This window comes from Schistocerca gregaria, chromosome 8, assembly GCF_023897955.1.
Source record: "Schistocerca gregaria isolate iqSchGreg1 chromosome 8, iqSchGreg1.2, whole genome shotgun sequence".
In the NCBI taxonomy this organism is placed as follows: Eukaryota; Metazoa; Arthropoda; class Insecta; order Orthoptera; family Acrididae; genus Schistocerca; species Schistocerca gregaria.
The window spans coordinates 247,758,794-247,783,638 of NC_064927.1; the positions used below are offsets into that span (position 1 = coordinate 247,758,794).

At 41.4% G+C, this 24,845-nt stretch overlaps 1 protein-coding gene across 15 annotated transcripts in view; it reads right to left on the reverse strand.

The window, feature by feature from the left end:
• LOC126284122 (afadin) overlaps window positions 1-24,845 on the reverse strand; it is a 995,168-nt gene that overhangs the window by 30,647 nt on the left and 939,676 nt on the right. For 8 of the 15 annotated variants that reach the window (XM_049982816.1, XM_049982814.1, XM_049982818.1 and 5 more), the window contains 7 exons: window positions 13,435-13,500; window positions 12,533-12,606; window positions 10,573-10,691; window positions 6,598-6,765; window positions 4,512-4,643; window positions 4,170-4,356; window positions 487-798 (listed from right to left, as the gene is read on the reverse strand). In XM_049982816.1, coding sequence (XP_049838773.1) covers window positions 487-798; window positions 4,170-4,356; window positions 4,512-4,643; window positions 6,598-6,765; window positions 10,573-10,691; window positions 12,533-12,606; window positions 13,435-13,500 — 1,058 coding nt within the window. Of the gene's footprint in view, window positions 1-486; window positions 799-4,169; window positions 4,357-4,511; window positions 4,644-5,232; window positions 6,766-10,572; window positions 10,692-12,532; window positions 12,607-13,434; window positions 13,501-24,845 lie in introns of all 15 variants that reach the window. The other 7 variants (XM_049982823.1, XM_049982822.1, XM_049982819.1 and 4 more) reach the window with 2 other exon arrangements.

A 24,845-nucleotide genomic window follows, 5' to 3' on the forward strand; every position in this document is an offset into this window, starting at 1 on the left:
AAAGGCCAGGATATGAAGAGTTGAACAAACCTAGCACCATGTCTGCGGAATGACAAAGTTACAGTAAATCTGCAAATGCACATGGAGCTAGTGAAATGGTTGTAATAAGTATATCTCATTATAAAGAAGTTTTATTCCTTCTCACATTTTTACAAGCATCTAGATATTTTCCTGAAAAATAAAAAATATGTAAGGTATTAACTCTCATACTACCTACAGACGGAATACTGAAAATTCCTTAGCACAGCCCGATAACTAGATCACATAACAATGGTTATTTGTACGTCATATTTACACATTAGAAGCTCATTTTACAACCATAAACAGAGTAATTTAGCAAGAGGCTCATCTTCTGGTGCTACTTTACTTATATTTCATTTTCTTTGTGGTATATCCATCTTTTTGTAAGACAGAGTTGCAAGCACTGGAACACAAGTAGCAACGAGGGACAAAAAATAATGCTGTCAATTTTAGCAGTCAGGTTACCTGTCAGTATAAGCTGGATGTGGTGCATCATGGTAGTGACCTTGTGGACTTGGCATCTTCCCACCTTGTCCTGGAGGACCACTTCCACGAATGGGACTCGAGGGAGGGTAGCCTCCATTGTGCACCTCTTGGTTACGATAGATGCTGAGGTTTTGGTAGAATCGTTCACTTTCTCCACCAACACCATGCTGGGGAGCATTCTGCTGTTGTGGTTGTGCCACCTGATGGGCATGAAGTGCAGGATTTGATGCCTGCCGGGAAACGGGTACAGATGGTGGCAGGGTGCGAGTGTCACTCAAATTCTGACTAGATCTGAAAAACATTCATACTATGTCAATATTTCACTTACGTACTATGACTAACTTCAGCTCTTAACACAACACTGGTAATACCATATTTATTTATTACTGTATTTAACAATGGAAAATCCAGGATGGTATGTAACAATAATAGAAAAAAGAAAGTTGCCACTCACCATATCAAGGAGATGCTGAATCCCAGACAGGCACAACAAAAATGTCACAATAAGCCTATGGCCAGCATGGCCTTCATCAAAAATAGATAACACACACACACACACACACACACACACACACACACACACACACACACACACACAAACAAGCTTGTTGTGCAAAATCACAACTCTCCCACACGACTGCCTTTGGTGGGACACCAGACTGGAGTAGGTGGTACTGGGAGGATGTATGGGACAGGTCTTGAATCTATAGATATAACAGGGATATGAGCCATGAGGCAAGGGGCTGGGAGCAGGTGTTGTGTAGGGATACACAAATGCATTGTAGGTTCAGTGGGTGACGGAATATCACTGTGGGAGGCACGGGAAGGCTAGTGGGTACGACATTTCTCAGGCATGACAAGAGGTAGCTGAATCTCAGTGAATGTGATTCAGTTGATCCAGTTCTGGATGGTACTCAGTCACAAGGGTAATGCTCCTCTGCGGTCAGATGGTGGGACATGGGCAGGTGGTGGGCAATTGGAGAGAGAACACATGGGAGATCTGCTTTTTGCAAGGTTGGGAGGATAATTATCTGTGAAACCAGTCATCTGATCTACAAGCTAAGCTGCAACCACTGTGCTGCATTCTAGGTCAGCATGACAATCAACAAGCTGTCTGTCCACACGAATGGCCACTGACAAACTGTGGCCAACAAACATCTGCACTAATTGCTGAGCATGCTGCCCAACACGACATTCTTCATTCCACTGACTGTTTCACAACCTTCGCCATCTGGATCCTTCCTACCAACACCAGTTTCCCTGAACTGCACAGATGGGAATCCTCCCTACAATATGGTCTATGTTCCCGTAACCCTCCTCGCCTCACTCTTCATTAGTCATTGTCCTTTACCCACCTATCACCCTCCCTTTTACCATTCCAGCACTATGCACCCTCTATTCCCCCAGCACACCCACGATCTGGTTACTTACCTCCTTTTCCACTGCTCCCTCCCCCACTCCACCCTCCATCAGCCCCCAAACTGCACCACTCTCTTCTCACCCCTTCCCTGTATGCTCCCCACAAGCAGCACTTTACTGTCCCCCAACACTACCCTGCTCTCTCCCCCCCTCCCTGTCCCAGCCTCCTCATCCTCACTTCTCCCATTACACACTGCTGCTCCCAGTCTGGCCTTGGTTTGTGTGCTTGTATGTGTGTTTTGTCTAATTCTGATGAAGACCTGTTTGGGCAAAAGCATTGAACGACAGTCCTTTTGTTGTGCCTATCTGCAACTCAGGATCTCCAGATATCCTATTCATAACACTGTCATTATTTCATCCAGGATTTTCCATTATATAATCACATGGAAAGCAGATGGCAGACTGAGATTTATCAGAATGATCATAAGAAAGAATATTTCACCCATAAAGAAAGTTCCTATTTCACCCATAAAGGAATTTGCTTGAACAATGTTCTTTCAACCAATTCTTGAGGATTATTCATTGGTCTGGGACCCTGGCCACACTGGGATGAAAGATAAGATGGAGAAAATTTCAGGACAAGACACACGATTTCTCATGGATCTATTTAGTCAGTTAAAGTGTGTGATAGAAATGCGCAACAAACTCTAGAGACAGGGTCATAGTGGAGGGAGGGGGTGAATGTGGGAGACAGAGGGAGCAGTATAAGTGAAGTTTTGTAAATCATGAAAAGGTCTAATAGCAAATTCCGAGGTCCATTACATCAATATGATACAAGAAACATATTGATTCCTCGAATATGTATCTGTAATAGTAAAATTAGAGAAATTCAGATATACACAGTGGGGTACCTACAATCTTTCTTTCAATGTACCAACCACAAAACTGAACAAGAAGGGATCAATTCTCGTACTCTACGCATCACTATACAGAACACCACACATTGTCAATGTAACAAATATAGAATCCTGTTAATAAAGAAACAAAGTATAACTGTGTATTTCATTCAGCCAGACATTGTAACACTCCAACATACTATCAGCAGAATGAACCCTGATAGCTGTGAGTACCTCAGATTTGTTTAAGTAAAATCAAATAATTAATGGTGTTGTTGATGTGAACATTTACGAGGGTCAATGAGAAAGTAATGCCTCCTATTCTTTTTTTTTTACCGAGAATTTCAAATTCAACTACATAGGTTGAAAATCACAACATTGATGGCTAATTTATGATCTTTCAATGTAATCTCCTTCTGTTTTCACATTTTTCGTCCTTTTCTGACCTCTTCAACGTGTGATAACTGGTGTTTGGTATTGCAATGTCATGCAAAAGAACATCTTCCATAGCTGTTTTTGGGCAAACTCAGTGAAGATGTGTTTTAGGCCATTTGAGGGTTCTGACATATTAGACAGAATTTATTGTACATCCCTATTCCACAAAAACAACCATAAATGCATTCAGGATGTGAAATGTGTAATACTGCCAATAGACATACAATAAAAGTAAAAGCAACATACTACCTGGCTTTCAGAACTAACAGTACCTTCCTCAGGAGGAGATAGGTATGGGTTGGGTACGAGAGCCAGAGACAACAAGAGTGACAACGTATTGACGTACAAGGTTACAAAACATGATGAGATAACTCAGACTGATGAGCCCGAATGGGGGGAAAAAGTTGTTGAAAAGTGACGGGTCCTTCTCATTCTGGGATCTGAATGACCTGCTCTTCCTTTTTGACTTCACCCACTCCATCCCTCTCTCCTCCCTGAGGAATGCACTGTTAGTTCACTAAGTTAGGTAGTGTATCAGTTTTGCTGTTACTGTTATGTGTCTATCAGCAATACTACACACTTTGCCTCATGAACGTAAGGAATGGCCACAGTTCTGGCCCATAATTTATTCGTACATATGATTTTGTCATGTAGGTAACATTCTTGCATTGGCAAGGGAGAATTGCGACAAACAGTGAAACAATTTAGCAGTTTCACAACAAATAGTTTTTAGTTCATCAACATCCATTAAATATTGTGACTTTCTTCTAATTGAAACTGAACTGTTACATCTGTCTGTGAGATGGGCATCTCTTTTTTTTTCTTTTTTTGCTGTGTGTGTGTGTGGGGGGGGGGGGGGGGGGGGGCTGCAGGTGCAATAGTGCACAGTAGTCAATTGTGTTTATCAACCTGTCTTCAACTGTTTGTGTGTGCCTCGTAATTCTGACAAAAATAATTCTCTGCATGACTTACTTTGACCTGAGGGCAGTAGGTCCATTCACAGTTGGCTGGTGTTGTGGTGGTATGTGCTGGTGCGGAGGTCCCTCATACGACTTTTGTGGTATACTGTTGGTTGAAGAAGTGCGACTATAACCAGGGTTGAATACCTCATGCTGCCCTACTGCCTGCGTTCTCCCTGCACTTATGTCTCCGTTACCACCTGTGGAGTTGGAAGTCCACTTTAACTCAAGAAGTTAACATCATAACACAACAATTAGAACTGAATATCATTCACAGCTTACATACGCTAGAAGTGCTATTATTGCTTTCTACATAATGCAAAATTTATGTTGTTAATAACCCCATGTTACTTACTGTTAAGAGAAGGTACTGATTTTGAACTCTGAATTGGAGCATGAGGCATTACATTTCTTCTGGGATCAATCGTGTGACTTTGGTCATTCATGATTCTCGATGGCAGATCACGTTCGCTCATTCGTCGTGGTCCTATGTTAAAGAAAGTGGGATACTGTGAGTTAAAGTAATGAGACTCCACTACATGACTTAAAGATATAATTTTTACCAAACAAAAATAAAGTTAGAATGTAAAAAGCAAAAGTTTAACTGCTTCTCAGAGAAACTGTAATGATAGTAAAAATTTCACCATAGTTCAGATTTTTGTCTGCAATGCATCGTCAAGTACTGTCAACATGCATTACACCAATAAAAGCAAATGTCAATAAAATTATTTCTTCACCTGTATATACTAACACACTAAAGAAAAGATGAAATCATAATGCCTGCAAATGGCAGATTATATTAACTAATACATCTAGTGAAACTGGAAGCAAAATGTGTGTTCAGCAGGTAAATAACATTCACTAAACTACACTGATGTAAAAATCATGCAAAACAAAAATTCCTTCTTCATCCACTATCTCCTATCCATGCCATGCAAAACGTCATTATGTACAAAAAAATAAGTAAAACAGAATTTTAAAAAAATCTTGAAACTAAATGTTGTGCTCTACTCAACTAAAGAGAGCCACATGATCAATAATGGCAACATGCTACAGTGAACATATTGTTGCCTTACTGTCACAGCGACCTGATCTCAGCTTCCCCATAGCCAGCAAGTTGTCCTCACTGCAAGGTCGCTCCCAGCTGCGTTGTTTCTGGTCTGGGCACCCTCTTCTCACACAAGGAGAGGTCTGAGTGACCTTTGTGGCAAAATGAACAGTTTTCAGTAAATCATCAGCACTTGCAGAACGGCTTTCAATATCCTTTTTATAGTGACAGATTTCGCCATCACTTTTCCTACGAATGCACACTGTGTGGCAGCTTTCGTGATACCTTGGAGATGTCTGTGTAGTTTTTGTTGCTAAGTTTGGGAATTGTAATAAATTCTCTACACTGTCTGTGTGTTCCCACGACTCATGGATATTGGTTTTATGTACGTCACTTTCACTTTTGCTTCTATTATTCAATCTGCAACAGCCTCTCCTCTGACCAGAACACTTCCTACGAGTTTTACTGGCACTTACATTTTCTTCACACTGAAGTTTCCTTGTGGTGTACGCCTTTCTTCTTACACGTTTTGCTGCTAGTAGGTAACTCTCACTTTTACTCCACCTGAGTGGAGACAGTGGTCTAATATTTCTGAATGGCATAGGCTTCACTACTTTGTCTTGTTGACCAAGTGGTGACGAAATTGTCTCCAGACTAGATCCGAGTCGATACACAAGTGTGTTACCCGGTGTTCGGTATACTGTACCCCAATGGGGTCTTCCTGATAAATTGGGAACAGATTTACAAATACGCTTTCCTGGACGAATGAGTCCACGTTCACCCATCTGGGAAAAATGTTTTGCGAGAGCAGCAACTCTACCCTCGCCCAGACGTACTTCATCTGGTGACTTCCAGCACTTGCTATCATCACTGTCTGCGTTTACTGACACATCTTCCATTGTACTAAAATTAATTTTATGGTCCACACTTTCCAGATTACCATCACTAGTAAATAGCTCTGGAGGGGAACATACTATAGGTGGAGCTTTATTTTCAATATCCAACAAAATTTTATCAACATCTTCAATAATTTTCAACTTCTCCTCTTCATCAAGTTCTGTCCTCCTATGATTATGTGGGGCAGTAATAGTGTTCTTTTCACATGAATGACATGTGAAACCACCCACAGCACCTAACATGTCAGAAGGGGTGCAGAATGATGACTGTGAACAGCACACATCAGAACATGCGTCATCTGAAATTACGGATGACACCGAACCATCTTCAGCTTCGACAACAACTGTAGGTACCACGGGAAAATTCCCCATTCGACGGTCAACAATGCTGCGTACTGAATCACTGCCTAACATCCTTCCACAGAGCACGCCTGTAGCAGGACACGTGGCTCCAACGTAACACTCATTGTACGGCCTCCGACACCCCGGCACCCCACCTGTGTTGCTCCATTCGACGAGACGTTCCTGGTACGACACCGATGACGGCAAGTGCATCACAGACGATGCTGACGGGGGATCTGCTGGTGGCTTGTGCAGGGGATGGGCTGACGTCACCAGTTCAGATTTTGGTCGGGGCCGAGGGGCAGAAGAGGGCCCAGCTGTCGCTGTGAGGGACAGAGCAAGCAGCGCAAAGCAGGTTGTTAGTTGGTTAGTAGAGTGACAAAGCAAGGACAAAGCTTTATTTAAAATCACAAATACAGAGTCACCATGGTGTATATCTCTCTCTCTCTCTCTCTCTCTCTCTCTCTCTCTCTCTCTCTCTCACACACACACACACACACACACACAAACACACACACACACACACACACACACACACACACACACACAGACCACACTTTAAATTCTTTCAGCAGATTTGTTAGAGAGAAACACCAGCTGTTCTTTTGCATGCATGGCAAACTTTGTTAGTTTATGTACACACACACACACACACACACACACACACACACACACACACACACAAACCCTTTCATTCCCATCCACATTATTAAGAGTGAACAAACACAGCTAGTTATGATTGTTAATCACTAGTACACTGCTCACATTAATTAGTGGAACATCTGCAGTGTTAACTCTACTTGACACTTTTTACACCAGTGACACTGCTGAACGGCTTCCAAGCCCATGGCTACGCACTGTACGGAACAACCACATGCTATTTTATCTATTGGCTTAGTCCAGCATTACAGTGTTGAAGAATCCTCAAAATAAGTTTGGTATCGGTGTGACGCAGTAAGATCCACAGACCGCAGTAATGATTCATAAATAGTGTTTCCAGTATGTCACATACACTGCTATTAACTGCTTGCAAGTCACTACAACAGCAGAAAGCAATTATCATTGTCTCCCTGACTGTCATTCAGTTGCCTCAGAGTAACTACAAAGAGACATGTAGGGCAAAGTTGTCAATGCATTACAGACCCACAAGGTGACTGATATCTGATGTTCTCTAACACACACACACACACACACACACACACACACACACACACACACACATTGTGAACCTTACCTGCTATTCATGTAAACCCAAGGGAATTTCCAATTTTGCCACTGGATAACTGCATCAGTCACAGACAGCTAAGATTTGCTTGAGCAGTACACACCAAATTGTGCCCTAACAAGCTGACAGATCTGCTCAAGATTCTGTGATGGTGCTGCATGTCATCAGTACTGACATATATTTGGACCTTGCCTCCAACCAAAGTTGCCTAACCACCCAGGAGTACACTGACCAGATACTCCTAGACCATTTGTGGGTTGCTGCGTATGTTGTTGGTAAAGAATCCCCTACCATGGGCAATACTGGTAGGGCATAAGTACATTCATCGTCAAGGATGCAATGTGAGTGCTGGAAATTAATATAATGGAGTCGCCTTTGGCGAGATCTATCCTCAGTTCTGTCATGCGGAAAATTATTGAGACAGGTGTTCACACTCATCTGGTGCACCAGGGACTTTCATGAATTAGTGGGAAAACAGTCCTCAGAAGGACCTTTGTACACTTATATAGAGTGTGTCACATAGGTGCCACGCTGTAAGGAATGGAAGAACACTTGGATTACTGGTGCTCTCAAACTTAAATAAGAACCATCCTTGATGATAGTATGACTGATTGATTTCAACACTATTTACAATAATTGTGAAATACTGTTCTATGCAGTATAGAGTAAATTCCAAAATAACCTCTTCTAATTCTTCTAAATAGTATGCAATTATGTACAGGCAGAAAATGTGTAAGAAATGTAAGCTATGCTTAATCACTCTGTTCATGGAAAACTTAATTAACAGAAAAACAAAACAATAAAAAGTGATGCAATTCCCTTCACTAGTGTAGCTTTTAAAATTTTTCATGATATCTAGCATACGAGAGTTGGAACTTAAATAGTGGCAACTATTTATTCACAACTGATACAAAAGACTGACATGTTTGCACCTGTTACTGTCCTTCAAAGTAGTCACCAGCATTGTGTAGAACCTGTTGCCAGTGACGTGGAAAGCACAGTATACCGTTAGCTGAGTCTGTTCTGTTGATGGTGTGAATGGAGCGGTCTACTGCCAGTTGAATCCCTGGAACAGTTCTGAAGCGAATGCCACGAAGTGGTTCCTTCATCTTCATAATCAAATAAAAGTCACAAGGACTTACGTCCGGGGAGTATGGTGGATTGTACGGTTCTTCCCAGCCCATCGACTGAACAGAGAAGCCACAGTTCACGCTGTGTGCACCCGCGGATTGTCGTGCAAAATGGTGGGTGGGTTGCACAGAAAATATCATCGCTTCTTTTGCAAAGCTAGCCACAGGTGACTTAAGCCCTCATGACTTTGATTTGATTCTGAAGCTGAAGGAACCACTTTGTGGCATTCGCTTCACAACTGTTCCAGAGATTCGACAGGCAACAGACTGCTCCATCCGCACCATCAACAGAACAGGCTCTGCTAACGGTATACTACACCTTCCACATCATTGGCAACAGGTTCTACACAACAATGGTGACTACTTTGAAGGACAGCAACAGATGCAAACATGTAACTCTTTTGTATTGTTTGGGGATAAATAGTTACCATTATTTAAATTCCAACCTTCATATTTTGTGACTTATATTACATCAATGATAAAAAAATTACATAAACATTTTCATTTCTGTAGATACTGAGCTTCATCAGTGAATGTAATTGCAGTACATGCAAGGCTGACCTTGTCAACAGCGCAGTTTACCATCAAGCCTTCCACAATGTGATGTGCAGTTAGTGGTAGGCAGTGCTCCAGTAACAGGCACATATTTGTATCCATGCAATCATGTGTCCACATGGCACAGCACCTGTATTCCTCTGCTGATGGGTACTTACGTCACAGTTTGGCCCCTCATTAAGCAGTTCAACTCCAAGCTCTGGACTTACTGCTAGACACCCTCAAGTCTATGCTTCAGGCAGCAACGCCTGCTGCTACCCATCATTTGTGCCATCCTGCACCTTCTACCACTGCTGCTGGCCATATGACATCTGTTCCGAAAGGTCCTACTACATTGGAAATGTGGTCTTTGCCAGGATAACAGCTGCTGCTGTCAGACAGCCATTCTGGAAGACCAACTTCTTCAACTTATTGCCATTGTCAATGATCGTGGGCCTTTTCATAGAGAAGGACACAAGGACATTTCAGTTGACTCATGTGGACCTTTTCCCCTAAGCTGTGCCGAGTTAGTTCGTGGTCAATTAACAGTAGTTATTCCAATGCGAGCACATCAGTCACACCCTAGGCCACACCACTTGGCTATGGGTTACTATAGTAATGGTTGTTGGAATGTGTCTTTCAATATAAAAGCCAATATTTCAACACTGTTCGATTAGAAATTAAACTATTGAATGAGTAATGTATTTTCAAACAGTGACATACAATCATGTTGTGTATGGAGAATTGCATCCACGCAGACAAAGACATTACTGACAATATCTTTATTTCCATACCAGGGAAACTTAATTTTTCAAGTACAAAGGAATACTAACATGTTTCAGTGTGGACATGAGCGAACCTTCTTACTTTCATCAAGCACGTCAGAGTACATCAAGCATTTTCTGTTCATCTTCTGGTGATTTACCTTCAATATGGATATTTCCGCATATCGTGCACACTTGGGTACCACAACAGTAATTGTTTGAGAAAATAATATTTTTTCCAACATTGGCCAATTGATTTTATTATTCCACTAAAACTTGTAAAATCGATCATCATAATGCTTTGTAGGAAATCTACAACCGCTATCTTATTGTGCCTTAACCAGAAAAATTCTAATAAATGAACATATTTGTTAATTCTAGATAACAGCTTTCATCACATGTATCCCACAGCCTATAGTCTATAAGCAGCTAGTTGTTCAGTCAGCAGTATAGCAGACAACATCATGAGCATCTTACCTCTGCCCATGACTGGTGATGGCTGTTGGAGCAATGTAGCCAGACCATGGTAAATGGCTCCCTGTTTTGCCACCTCCAGTGTAACGGTGGGACCAGTACGTACCAAATATTCAGCGGCCCTGGATAACAGTGTAAGCCAAAACTTAATATCTACACGTTTTAGCAAACAACAATTTGCTATCTGCGAGATTTGGAAAATACAGGCAAAATGTACATATACATAGTCTGGTGACAGTAACAATAACGCACTTGCTATCACAATATAATTTAATCACACATGGTAATTGCAATCCACAAGGGTAACCAGAACACCGTAATATAAAACATTTATCAGGCACGGTCAGTAGCACTTACATTGTTCTCTGATAATGCTGTTACCTGCAGGTAAGTATTGTCACTGAATGACTGTAAGGAAATGCAGACCAAGTCCATACATAAAACAAGAAAACTAATAGTGTCTGATTACATGATCAGACTATTTGGAGGCCATAACAACCTTATTGGGGAAGACAAATGAAAGACGGATATTTGTTGGGAGGACTCAGTAAAAGTGCAGTTCCTGTGTTAAGCAAGACCCATGTAAGATCCTACTAAAACCTATCCTGCTGTACTTTATCAGTGTTTGGCATCTTTATCAGGTGTGCCCGGAAGCAGACACTGAGGAAATTCACAGATCTGCTGTTTGGACTGTATCCAGTATACCCATTATAGATGTGTAACAGAAATAATCGCATGATTTACACTGGTGTCTCTGTAAGAAAAGTTATGTTTATTTTTGCAAAAAAACTTTAAAGTATACTGTGCAACAATTCTTCTACTAACAGCGTATTATTAGTGTGATGAACATGAGAGTACAGCAAAGAAGATGAGAGAATGTATGGAAAGAGAGAGTCACGTTTCCAACATTCTAGATGGAATTGGAAAGTGTGTGCCTAACACTGATATGCAAAAGTGGGAAAAACATTGATACTGATTTTGATTTCATTGTCGAAGTCTGAATGTCGATGGCCAGCAATAAATGGAACCCATAACATTATTTTTGACACTGATGTTACATTGTGAATTTATTGAATGGCATAATAAATCTAATACCATATTATTAATCTATAAATACAATAATAAATAACATTATATGTCCCACAACTTTTTGTTTACCGACTACAAAAATTATATTTTTTAAAGAGAATCTTTCCCTCCAGTCTATTGCACTATTGAAAGAGAGTATACCATGCTTTTAGGAACAGTCTTTCAGAAGCTGACTATTTGGCTACAAACTCCAAGTACTGAAGTGTAATTTTATGTAGTTTTTGTACCTTTGGATAGTAGTACTGATGATGTAGTTCAATACTTCTAATGGATCTTGTTTAAGATCTAGAATGCCAACCTTTAGGTGATAACTGAGCTGTGATGGCATGTTCACTTCCAAAGTTTGGAAATTAGGTTTTCTCATGCAGTGTTCCCTCCACACACCATGTCTGGTTTCTCTACTTTCACATAATGTATCAATCTGTCATCCACACAACTTGACATCAAGAAAGCATGGACTGAATGAACAATGAAAGATATTAATCCACACGTAGTTACAATAATACCCAATGTTCCTGCCTCAGTCATTCGAAAAAGAATTTGTCTCCACCCCATGGCCATGTCCGACCAACTACAAATGTGTTGCACTAGTGTTGTAACAAAACATATTCAGACAATGATATATTTAAATGACCAAAAAGTTATTGACAGTGATAACAAGAAGCCTGGTGTTTGCCAACATTGAAGGTTGGAATTTTGTCTACCAACATCGAAGGTCGGAATTTTGTCTTTAACATCGATATTACGATGTTTCATTATTGGTACTGAAAATTTATGTTTAAGCTTATCACACTGATATTTTGCAAATACCAATGATCACTGAATGTCCCTAAACTATGATACTCATGTTTACATAGGTATACATTTGACTCACTTCTCTTGTGTGATTCCAACCAGGCTCTGTCCATCAACTTTCAGCAATTGGTCTCCAGCCTGCAACTGACCATCCTGAAAACACAACAAATCATAAGTTCTGCTACTTAAATATGCAACAGTGTCATGTGATGCACAGCACAAAACAGAAAATATTACAATAACATATACGTTACTGGGTGTAGTGAGAATTCAATCTACAAAAGCCCATACAACATAAACAGTAACAAAATGAGAATGCAAACTGTAAATTAAGCCTACCAATTCATGTAAGCACAGTATGGAAAGTTCTGGCAGAATATAAGTAATTTAGGAATAAAGGAGACCCCCCCTGCCCCCACACACACACTTGGGCAGCTACACTGGGCTGGCTGGTCACATAAATGTGTGTTTAGCCAGCACAATGTCAAATGTAGCTGCAAAAGAGATTCACATCCATGTGTGTGTGTGTGTGTGTGTGTGTGTGTGTGTGTGTGTGTGTGTGCGTGCGTGTTTTGTGGAAAAGGGGGGGGGGGGGGCGGCGTACACATACGTGTGTGCTCATTAAAGGATTCATCAAAAAGCTAGCAAACTTTTTGTTCTTTTACTGTGAAACCCCAACACTTCTACTGTTCAGCGAGTGGTCTCTTTTAATGATTCAAAAGAAAAATGCACAATTATGAAATGAAAAATAAGTAAAAGCCTTTAACTGCTACTTTGAAATTCAGTTGTGTCATTAAAATTTAATGAAACTCAGTTCCAAAAATAAGATAAAAACTTGGAAAACTGAGGAGCTCTAAATGCTATGTTTGTTATTATCTAAAATACTAATCTACAGGAATTATTTTCAAAGATTCTCTCTTGAATATGCTGTATTACAGTGTCAAGTAATAAAGAAGCATATCTGATACTGAATAAACTTACAGCATCAGCTGCTCCTCCTTTCACAACAGATTTGATGTAGATGCCTAGACGATCCTGTCCGGCTCCCTGGAACATAGAGATTGAAACACACATGAAAAACTACATACATGTCAAAACAAAGGAAAATCAGGATGGAATAATAACAGTACATTTTAATTTTATGAGCTTAATAAAAATTGTTGGTGCCATTTACAATGCAGATCAGTTAAAATTATAAAAGAGTGCTCGGGCAGAAACAGTGATACCACAACAGATTCAGCATGTTATAATTTTGTGTGTGTGTGTGTGTGTGTGTGTGTGTGTGTGTGTGTGTGTGTGAGAGAGAGAGAGAGAGAGAGAGAGAGAGAGAGAGAGAGAGAGAGAGTACAATGGCAACTGATTTGTGATTTGATGGCAGCTTTTGTACTCATGAAATAGATTGGAAATCCTTAATACAAGTGAAAGGTCTCTAGGTATGACTATCATTGATAGGCACCTGCACGGCATGGCTTTAGTGAGATTATTGATGAGTTAATACTGGAAATTTTGTCATTTTACAAGACAACCACACTCCAAATCTGGAGCTGTCACTGACAGGTACCTATTCTGCAAAGAGCTTTACTATACGCTACCTCAACTCACTTTTAAGAAGTGAGAAACTTCATATACTTATGCACCAACAGATACCAATCAAATTAAAGTTCTACACTTATTCCCTGCACCTGAAACACAAGTTACCAAATACTTTAGATGATGATTTTTATCTTAAGAAAATGAAAAACTCAAACTGCAGAAAGTCCAGGTAGGAACATCACTTGCTTGTGAGTGTCTTTTTAATTGTGCCTGTCTGCAGCTTGACGTGTCTTCTTTACGGTAATTGAAAATGAAAAACTGATGAAAATGGTCAACACTTGTTTGGCGTCACCCTGAATATCTATTTGACCTCTTCAGCATGTCAATCTGTGACAGTTTGAGTTTAAATCAGCTAAAGAAAATTGTTGAACAACATGCTAACTCAAACAGCAGTGTTTCAACAGACTGATTTCCTATTTCCATTATTATAAGCATCTTCATTCTTTCTGTCCATAAAATTGCGAATTGGAATTATCTACAATAAATACCTTTACATCTGTTGATTTTGTGCTGTTAAAAATAACTTACTGAGTTCTATCACTTAGGAAGTCCTGAATCCAGTCACGAATCTGCTCTGATATTTGGTAATCTTGTATTTTGTTCACTAGATGATGGTGCTGTACTTGTTACGTAACACTCCCCAGATAGCCAGTAATGTAATTAGCTCTGTGAAACTGTGGACTTCTAGTTACCGTAATTTCCACATTAATGAGCAGAAAAGATCCTTGAATGTTTGGGAAACCATCTTGACAAGCCTAGTAGTTTGACAGAAACAGTCAACTTGCAGCAATAACTTAAGAACTCTACCCAGATCTGGAAAAGACATCTCAAATCCTAATGGAATCCTAAAAATAGAAACTTCCATCCCTGAGAGCACTGGAAAATATTTTTCTTACCGTTTCCCATTATAGTCCCCACGAGACAACAATACTACTCATGCAGCTACAGCATCTAGCAATGCACTTTCTGCAAACTCAAACCACTCCTTCAATTACAACAATGGTTGGGAACTGAAGTCTACCTTTATTAGTTCAGAAACGGTATGCCACATAGCAACTTGTTGCTGTTACTGCCATCACTCTTCTCTGGTGCAAATCAGCAGGCCTGTGAAAAGCCTGACATAGAATTTCTAGATCAATGTTTGGACCTTACATCCTCGGTTTCACAGAGCTAATTACATTACTGGCTATCGGAAAAATGTTAAGTAACAAGTACAGCACTGTCATCTAGTGAACAAAATACAAGATTACCAAGTATCAGAGCAGATTTGTGATTGGATTCAGGACTTTCTAAGTGATAGATCTCGATAAGTTATTCTTAATAGCATAAAATCAACAGACGTAAAGGCATTTATTGAGTATCCCAAGGGAGTGTTACAGGACCATTACTGTTTACAATATCAAGAGAAGTCAAATAAAATGAGAAAGATGGAAATAAGTTAGTAAACTGTTTATTATTTGAAAAGCAACAGTCGTAACTGTTAATAAACTTATCCCACTGTGAGACAAGACAGTCAATGCCTTCATTTAAAAAATGTTCACCGTTTCCTACGGAACCACGATCATACAGAAGCGTACCCCTCTTCAACCAAAGCAAATCGACAGCAACGAATGTCTTTCTAGAGGATGCCAAAAATATAGAAATTGCACAAGGAGAGGTCAGGACAGTACAGAGGATGTGCAAGGGCTTTTCACTGAAACTTTTGCAGTTCACTCAAAACAACCTTATATTGTCCCTCATACAAATAAATGATATAGGGGGAGGCATCGGAAGCCTTCGAGGCTTTTTGCAGATGATGCTGATGTTTACAGGAAGGTTGCAGAGTCAAACATCTGTGATGAAATTCAGAAAGTCCTGCAGAGGATAGACAATCGGTGTCCAGCATCATTCAATTCTGAATGTACGAGGGTCACTCCAAAAGAAATGCACACGATTTTTGTAAAAATACAGTTTTCATTCTGCATGTGTGAAAGTTTTACAATTTGTAGATACATCCTTCCCGCTTGTTTTCAAACTTAGTTCAACCTGTTCCAGGGAGTGGCGCCGTCACAGCATGTCTTGGAGATGGCTGCTACACTTGAAGTTCATCAGAAGCAACATGCTGTCATAGAATTCCTGTGCTGTGAAAAAGAGATAGTGGGAAACATCCACAAGAGGTTGAAAAAGGTGTATGGAGTAGAGTTAGTCGGTGGGCAAGCCGGTTATGTGATGAAAGTGGGCACAGCAATATTGAGGGTGGTCCCACGGCAATATTGAGGATGGTCCTCGCAGTGGCAGGCCTTGTACTGCACACACTCCAGACAATGTGCAGAGAGTTAACGAATTAGTGAGTGCTGACAGACGCATCACAGTGAACGAATTGTCATGCTACGTTGGGATAGGGGAAGGAAGTGTTTGCAGAAAAATAAAAGTGCTGGTGTTAAAAAAGGTTTGTGCCAGGTGGGTTCCCATGATGTTGACAGTGGCTCACAAAGAAACAAGAAAAACGGTATGCAACAAACTTGTGAAACAGTACGAGAATGGTGGAGATGAATTTCTTTGAAGAATTGTGACAGGTGATGAAACATGGCTCCATCATTTTTCACCAGAGGCAATCAATGGAGTGGTATCATGCAAATTCACCAAAGAAAACAAAAAAAAATAATTTCAAAACCACACCTTCTGCTGGAAAAGTTATGGCTACAGTGTTTTTCGAAACCGAAGGTCTCTTGGTAGTGGTCATCGTGCCAAGTGGAACCACCATAAATTCTGATGAATACGTGACAACACTGAAATAACTTCGAGCTCGACTGAGTCGTGTTTGACCACATCGATAAAAGCAGGATATTTTGCTTTTGCACGACAATGCACGGCCACATGTCAGTCAAAAAACCATGGAAGCGATCACAAAACTCGGATGGACAACACAGAAACACCCGCTTTACAGTCTTGACCTGTCTCCATGTGACTATCATCTCTTTGGGAAACTGAAAGACTCTCTTCTTGGAACAAGGTTTGAAGATGATGACTCCATTGTTCACTTTGCCAAACAGTGGCTCCAACAGGTTGGTCCAGAATTTTACCGATCGGGTATGCAGGCGCTGGTTCCAAGATGGCATAAGGCAGTTGAGAGGGATGGAAATTATGTGGAGAAATGAAAATATTGTTCCTAAAGGATGTATCTACACACTGTAAAACTTTCAAACATGTAGAATAAAATATGGATTTTTAAAAAGTAGTGTGCATTTCTTTTGGTGTGACCTCGTAATTAAATGTAACGTGGCACCCATAAACTGTTGAAGAGATCCATTACCATTCAATTACACTATTGGTGAAAATGTCATTGGAAATAATAGCAGTGACACCAAGCAGCAACTGTCTGGAGCAACATAAGGTGGAATGACTGCAAGTAGGAAAAACAGACGACAGGAAGACTCCTAAGAAAATTTAATTCATCTATGAAAGAAGTGGCTTTACAAATCACTTGTTTGACTGGTTCTGGAGTACTGTTCTCAGTCTGGAGCCCTTCTCAAAGAGGATTAATGGATGACAGACAGAAGTTTCCACAAACAGTGGCACATTTCGTCCTGAGACCATTTAGTAAGTGCAAAAGAATTATGGAGATACTCAAAAACCTCAAGTGGCAGTTGATAAAAGAGGGATGTTCTGTATAATGAGGAGGTCTGCTGTTGAAACTGAGAGAGTGTACATTTGAAGAATAGGGCAACATATTACTTCCTCTGTCCCACGAAATGACCACGATGAAAAATATCAGAGAAATTACCTACATTCGATTTTCTTCCTGCGTGTAATTTGTTAATGTATCAGAGAAGGGGAAAAATGATAGTGGTATCAGAGGTGCCCTCTACGACACACCATGTAGACTGGCTGTAGATGAACAACAAGAGAACGTGTCCCCTCCCGGCAAGAATGACCTGCGGCCTGTGGCGGCTCTTGCTGGGGTTCTGTTGTCCGCAGTGAGCTCTCCTGCTGCCGTCCAGTAACGGGGTACGGCTGGTCGGCCCGCCTCGTTGCCTGCCTCTGGCTAGTGGTGCGCTACCGGGCATGCTCCAGCGCCGCCTCCGCCTCCACCGCCGCTGCAGCCGCTGCGGCGGCCGCAGCTGCATCTGGCGCCCGCGCGCCACGCGGGATCACTGGCCGTAAGGTCAAGGTCACACACCCCCACACGCTGACAGCGCCGCGCTGCGGCCGCGGGCTAAGCCTCCGAGGCGCACTCGGGCTTCGCCGTTCTTTGCCAGGTACGAAACAATTGCCACAACGAGCGACGAGCGTACAATGGTCTATAAGCCTCATGGGCGTACGCGAAAATTTTTCCGAGATGAGGGGGGGGGGGGGGGCAAAATTCTGAAAAAGCCAGTTTTGATATGACTGAGTCAGTGTTTCTGAAAACGTGTCTGCCGCAATAGCGAAATTTGACAAGTAGTACACGAAACTTTTATTACTTACTGACAGTTACCAACTTAGTATTTTAAGGTAGACTAATTCGATACCTAAAAGGTGAGCATATTCTGACAGCATACACTAAGTAAGAATTTTTATATCACTAAAAATATGAATACTGATGCACCTTTTTTACCGAACGATCTGACATTACGTCCTTATACGATTATATCCAGGGTACCCAACAAGTTATTAAATAAAGTAATGAAATATTACGAAGAAACGTTATTAGAATTCTGTAATATAAGGCGGAAAATGAAAACTAAAAATCAGGACAACTGAATCTTGTTAGGAAAAAATGACGGCAAATTGATACTCCTGGAAGTGAACAAACAGGAAATAAACTTTATAAAAGGCTTATTAGACATCTGCAACACTTTGTACACAAAATTTCCCATCAGATCACGTTAATGGATTCAGTTCATTACTTCAATGCTTTCTACTTTTTATCGTGAATTAGCTTCGCTAAATTTTAACAAAACGTGTTTTGAAGGCCATATTATTTGGGTTGTGTAGCCTAAGGCGAGTACAGGAGGGGTGAACGTGGGAGGCTCCCAAAATCCTCCTCAAATTGGTCGGTAGGGCGCACCTTCAACTGCTGAAGTAATGCTACCCTCGTCTTATTACTGCGCGACCGTCCTGGACAGCAGAATTCGTCGGACTGCGTTTGGTGCTGAGTTGCACTCAACGGAGTTCGACGTAATCTCAGTTTTTGGAGGGAAGAGTACGATTCTGTAATCTGCAGATTCGTGGAGTAGCAGACGATCATTTCTAGATATTCACGAAAATACTGTAACAAATGAAGAGGCATATTCCAGGAGGCGACAAGCTGCTCCCCCCGCCCACCCCCCGTTGTGAAAGCCTCTCTCTGTGCACTGAACTATCTCTCATATCTAATTGCAGGAAGCAGCAGAGCTCTTATTCTTCCAAAGATCCTCCTTTTAAGTTTCTGGAGCCCAAATTGTTACGATACTAGCAGCACGTCTCTAAATTCCTTCACGCCGATACTGGAGCCACATTTGACAACGATAAATTGGTGTATTTCGTTCCCTTGATAGGTGGACGCCACTACATCTGTATCCCAACAAATGTCAGACTTTCGTCCCTCTTTACTGATTTCACTTTGCATCACACGTCATAAGCACCATTACCCCTAGGCACAGAAACAATTTGACAGGCTTCACAATTTCGCCGCTAATGTTGCAATCGAATGCAACCGCGTTATTTCTCCTCATCACTGGCACTAAACTGTAGTTGGGTACTTGTGCAAATCACTGCTATTTAGTACACCAAGTAGAAACAGTAAAACGTTCTGCATTTCCTTGCAATCATCGACGGATGATACCTTCCGATCACACATCAATGTCAATTTTCTTCACATGCATAATAAGACACGACTTAACAATGAAGTTAAAGATCCAGTAGTTACACCAACTGAAGACAAGGCCTAGGCGGAGAGCAAAAGAAACAGAGAAGTATGGACTAGAAATAATGAACTTTAAGCTAGGTTAGCCACAAAACTGTGGGGCACAAACTGGGTGCATTAAAAATGTCCTGGTAATGTTGAAATAATTAGAACTCAGAAAATATAACACAGAGAATACGAAAGAGAACATTTGTATACAATCGATGACAACAGCTTAACCAAACTAATCTTCAAGTTCTTTTGGTGACGGAAGTCATGAACAAATTGAATTCTCAAGACATTAAAAATTATTTACGAAGAAACTACATAAGGGAAGAATCAACAGACTGAGGCAATTTTAGAATGAAGCTGTTAGTGGTTGAAGATTTCACAGAGGAAATGAAAAAGAGAGGATGACATGATGTACGAATACAGGAGGCAAAAGGGAAGGTAACAAGAGACTGAAGAACTGAAGGTAGCATGTACTCGTCAGAAGCCTCAACGAGTACAGGAGAGAAGCATCCAGCAGCAAGGCTGGTCTCAAATTCCGTAAGCTCGTATTTTCTTCACTTAGGGACAGCACGGGTGCCGAAAACGTTTCGGAAGTCAAAGAAAACAAGGCATCAACATAAGCATCGGTGTCTACAGCCCTCTGCATCTAACGACCGAACACACTGAGACAAGTTTCACATTATTTCTCAGTTCCAGAAATCTGGTGCCTTCTGCTTCACTAGTTGTGATCCCATTTGAAGAAAAATGAATGTTAAACAGGAAATTACGCACTGCGTTTTATTGCAATTAGGTGTACCTCTATTAGCTGTAAACCGAAATTTAGTCATCTCAAGGACTTTATTTTTTTTTGTATTATTTAGTTGTTGATCAGAACCTTTAATAATTACGATTTGTCATTCGCAAACAAACCAGCCTTAGAATTATCTGATACAATTGAAGGGAAGTCAATGAACATCACAAAAGCAGCAGGCAGTAATGCTCTACCATGGGCGTAAGTGAATGTATCAAGCCGTAACGAACGCATTCTACGTAATCTGGACAGACTGGCTGCAACAGAGCAAGCAAATGCGAGACCGAAGAAATTAATGAGGAGTATCGCGCTGGCGAGAAAGTCGTTACCCGCGGTCTGTCGCCGTCGCGTCTAGCCCGATGTTGCTTTCTCTGAAGAAGCGCCTTCCTGCTGGCCAGTGGGCGGCAACCTGAGCTACTCGTAAGAGATACCCGTGTACTGCTCCTGTGGGAAACGGCCGTGCTTGGGAACGGGAAGCCACCGACCCCGCCACGAGTAGATAGATGGACGACACTAACAACTCCTGTACAGGTGAACCAGCAGTTCCGATTGTATTTATTTACTTGCCCTTCTGCGCTGCTCCACCATACAGCTACTGCATCAAAATGTCAGTGACAAGCCTGACAACGGATATAAGAATAAAATTTGTCGATACGTTTCAGACGACACAGTTACTTCGCTTATAATCTGAAAAAATTGCATACGTGGACTTCGCCGAGAAAATATTGCTTCTCACATACAGGTATACGCAAAAGCACAGGGGAGGATACAAACATATCTTATTCTGACTCTGTATCTGGATACAGATCAATAAATTCTTTATAGGGCGCGAATAAAAATATAGAACTGAAAAACGAGTATCAATTACTGGTTTGCCTCGTTTACATGATTTTTGGTGGTAACTTTTCTACTCAGTTCCAATAAAAGCTTTACTGAGGGCAATTGTGAAACGAGCATCCAATCTTAAATATTACAGAATATATACGAAAATACACCAGCTATCATTGGATTTCATTATCATTTAAGCTTCATTGCGAAACACTCCCTCAGACCAAAAATTCTTCCAGAAATGAAACGAATTCCACTCCAAGAACTGCCAGTTTGGGAAACTTATTCGCTAAAAATGGTTATTTATAGCAGTGCAGTGGAGTCAGCAGGAAATATAAACGACGCAAGAAAACTGGTTTCACGGACGATAGCATCAGTCAATTTTCTTTCGAAAATTAATAGTTCGGGTAGTTACTCTTTTGCCAATCAGTAAAACTACCACGCAGTAAACTATGATCGTGATTATTCGTTTCTCAGCTACGAACAGTAACACTACAAATCGACAGGTGCCCATCGCTATGCAGGAGAGGCGAGGTGAAGAAATTTAACTAGCGTTCCGTTCATATAAGTTCGCTAACTGTAAATTACAGCGGAATACGTGCTGTGATAAAAAAAATGGGGATTTTTGTTTATTATAATCTTATTTGTACGTCTGCAATTTAAATCAGTAATCTCATTTCTGCTTCTAAAACGATTGCTCTTTTAAGGTTTTCTTTTCGTGATAAAGGCGAATATAAGGGTTTGGGACACCAGCACAGTATTGTTTTTCGCCAAAAATTCATGACTAAACAACGAAATGTGAGCAAGTGCAAAATCCATGACTTGTTTTGTTACAAATCACGCCGTTTTTACCGATTAACCGCTCAAATAGTGTTCGACCTTGTGGCAAGAACTGATGGTGCAATACGCTGTTAAAATCGAAGAACATGGTGAACCACACCTATCGAGTGTTTTTCGCTCTTCCAGAATACTTCTACTGGGACGACTGAGCCTTAAGTTCGCAAATTATGTCTGCAAACCCATCTTTGATTACCTATGACACGTTCCAGATTTCATCCAGCGACTCCTGCGCAACTTAACATTCGTCGCTGCTTTTGTTCGAAATCCGACAGTTTTAGAACAAATTTTGCTTTCACGCGTTTGATATTAAAAATAAAAAATGGCTCTGAGCACTATGGGACCTAACATCTGAGGTCATCAGTCCCCTAGAACTTAGAACTACTTAACCCTAACTAACCTAAGGACATAGCTCACAGCCATGCCCGAGGCAGGATTCAAACCTGCGACCGTAGCGGTCGCGCGTTTCCAGACTGCAGTGCCTAGAACCGTTCGGCCACCCCGGCCTATACAATAGAAACTGATCGGTATGAGTCGCGCACACATATGTACTGTCAGTACAGGAGGACAAACAGTAAAATATTCCTCCTCTGATATCTTCTAACCCCGCAGTGGCCGTCCTACTTAGCCCTCCGCCACTGAGGTAAGCGGCCAACAGTCCGTAACTCAATGTAGAATTCACCAACGCTACTTAAAATTCTGCACATGTTAAAATATTACTCTCTCTTTATATACATTTGTTTGCTACTGAACAGTAAAACTATACTGTTGACAAGTTCTTAACTTTAGCTGACGTTTTTGAATTAGGCTGTAAGTTGCTATATGCATATTATTATATGAAATACTGACGAGGACCGCGGGCCGCACGAATACCTGAAGCGGGCCGCATCGACGAGTGTTGTGAAGTGTGTGTAATATTACAATGTCAACAGTGTAACCAAGTCAGGCACCATTTCAGAATACAAATCAAGCTTCTGCCAGAAATGTGATAGTTGATATAGTAGTGTAGCACACATTACCCCTCTGCGCAGAACCGCAACCTTGCACTTCAATATTAGAGCATTTCTCGGATTGAGATGGTGGGCAGATGACTGACTATTCCAGTCGCCTACCTGCGCAATGCAGGGAAAGAACATTATTTACAGCTTGATCACCAAGACGGTTGGAATAAATATAATGATTCACGTTGACGATGAGCTGAATTCGTGGGCTCCAGGCATGGGACAAAAAACACTACCACAGTATCTCTGAGGTAGACCCTTCATACAACATCTCTTAAACGCCTCACTGTGCCATCGATGAACCCGACGCGTTGTGTCACTTGAAAAGACGCAAGATCGCTACTCGCCAGGCGACTTTCTCCGCCTCCATTCAGTTAAAGTCCAGATTCTCTGTTCTTTGGCCCAGTGAAGTGCGGCATTGTGTGCCGTTTGTGCGCAATAACCTTTTGCCAACTACATGCCTCCACATGTCCACCGCATAGATTTCCCTTTACAGTATTTACTTGGAAACTGGCCGAGTCGAACCTGCGTCCCTGTCGGTAAGGTGGTATAGCTTTCCTTGCTGACACGTTGAACTTTCGCCGTTTATACACCACCACATCGGAAAACTTCAGCCACTGTGTGGTCATGGACACTTCCGAAAGCTGTAGCCTAGCTACTTTGTGCCACGTCGATCGAGGTGATTGCATACAACCGCGTGGCGCCAACTCATCACTTGGCTGCCACGACTTACTTGGGCCACAATGTCGCCTGTTACCAAGTTGCGCACCAAGGCAACAAGTGCGCCCTTTCAGAGGCCAGCTGTCCTCTGCCGCCGCCGGCTACTGGGAGGTGGGCGGAGCGCGCTTCCTCGGTAATCGCTTCCTGCCGCTCTGCTCCTGCCTCCGCCATTGTCTGCCGCGGCTCTGCATCTGCTACGCCTACAGCTGCTTCTCACTCTTCTGCCTTCAGCCCACAAAGGCTCATTCCCGTCTCAGACGCAGTAAATGTACACGTAATCCACCTCAACCGAACATATTCTGTATCCCACGTTCCAGGGTGAAGCCCAGTATATAGATGGTGCCGCCATCAATAACACTTTATTTCTGTTGCATAGGTACATGTTGAACAGTAATATAACCTACGTGTCAATTTGGTGTGCTGAATATTTTCCTTGGCTCTCCCTTTTTGACGTATACATATTGAGTTATCTGCGCGTACCCTCAAATGTTTCGGTCAAATTTATGGTTGGAATACCATACCGTCTCAAAACTACTTGTTTTGTGACGGTTGAACATCAACGGTAATGTCTGCGAAGTTGGCTCCTCAATTAGCACGGGTTAATAAATGGGTGGCTCAATTTTGACGACGAGAAGAAAATTGTTTCCATAGCTGAAAATGTCGAGAAAATGCACAATGTGGTATTGGACGAAGAGCGACTAAGTCAGTACGCTGTACCTAACGCCATAGCCGTATCATAAAAATGGATCGATACATCTTACAAAAA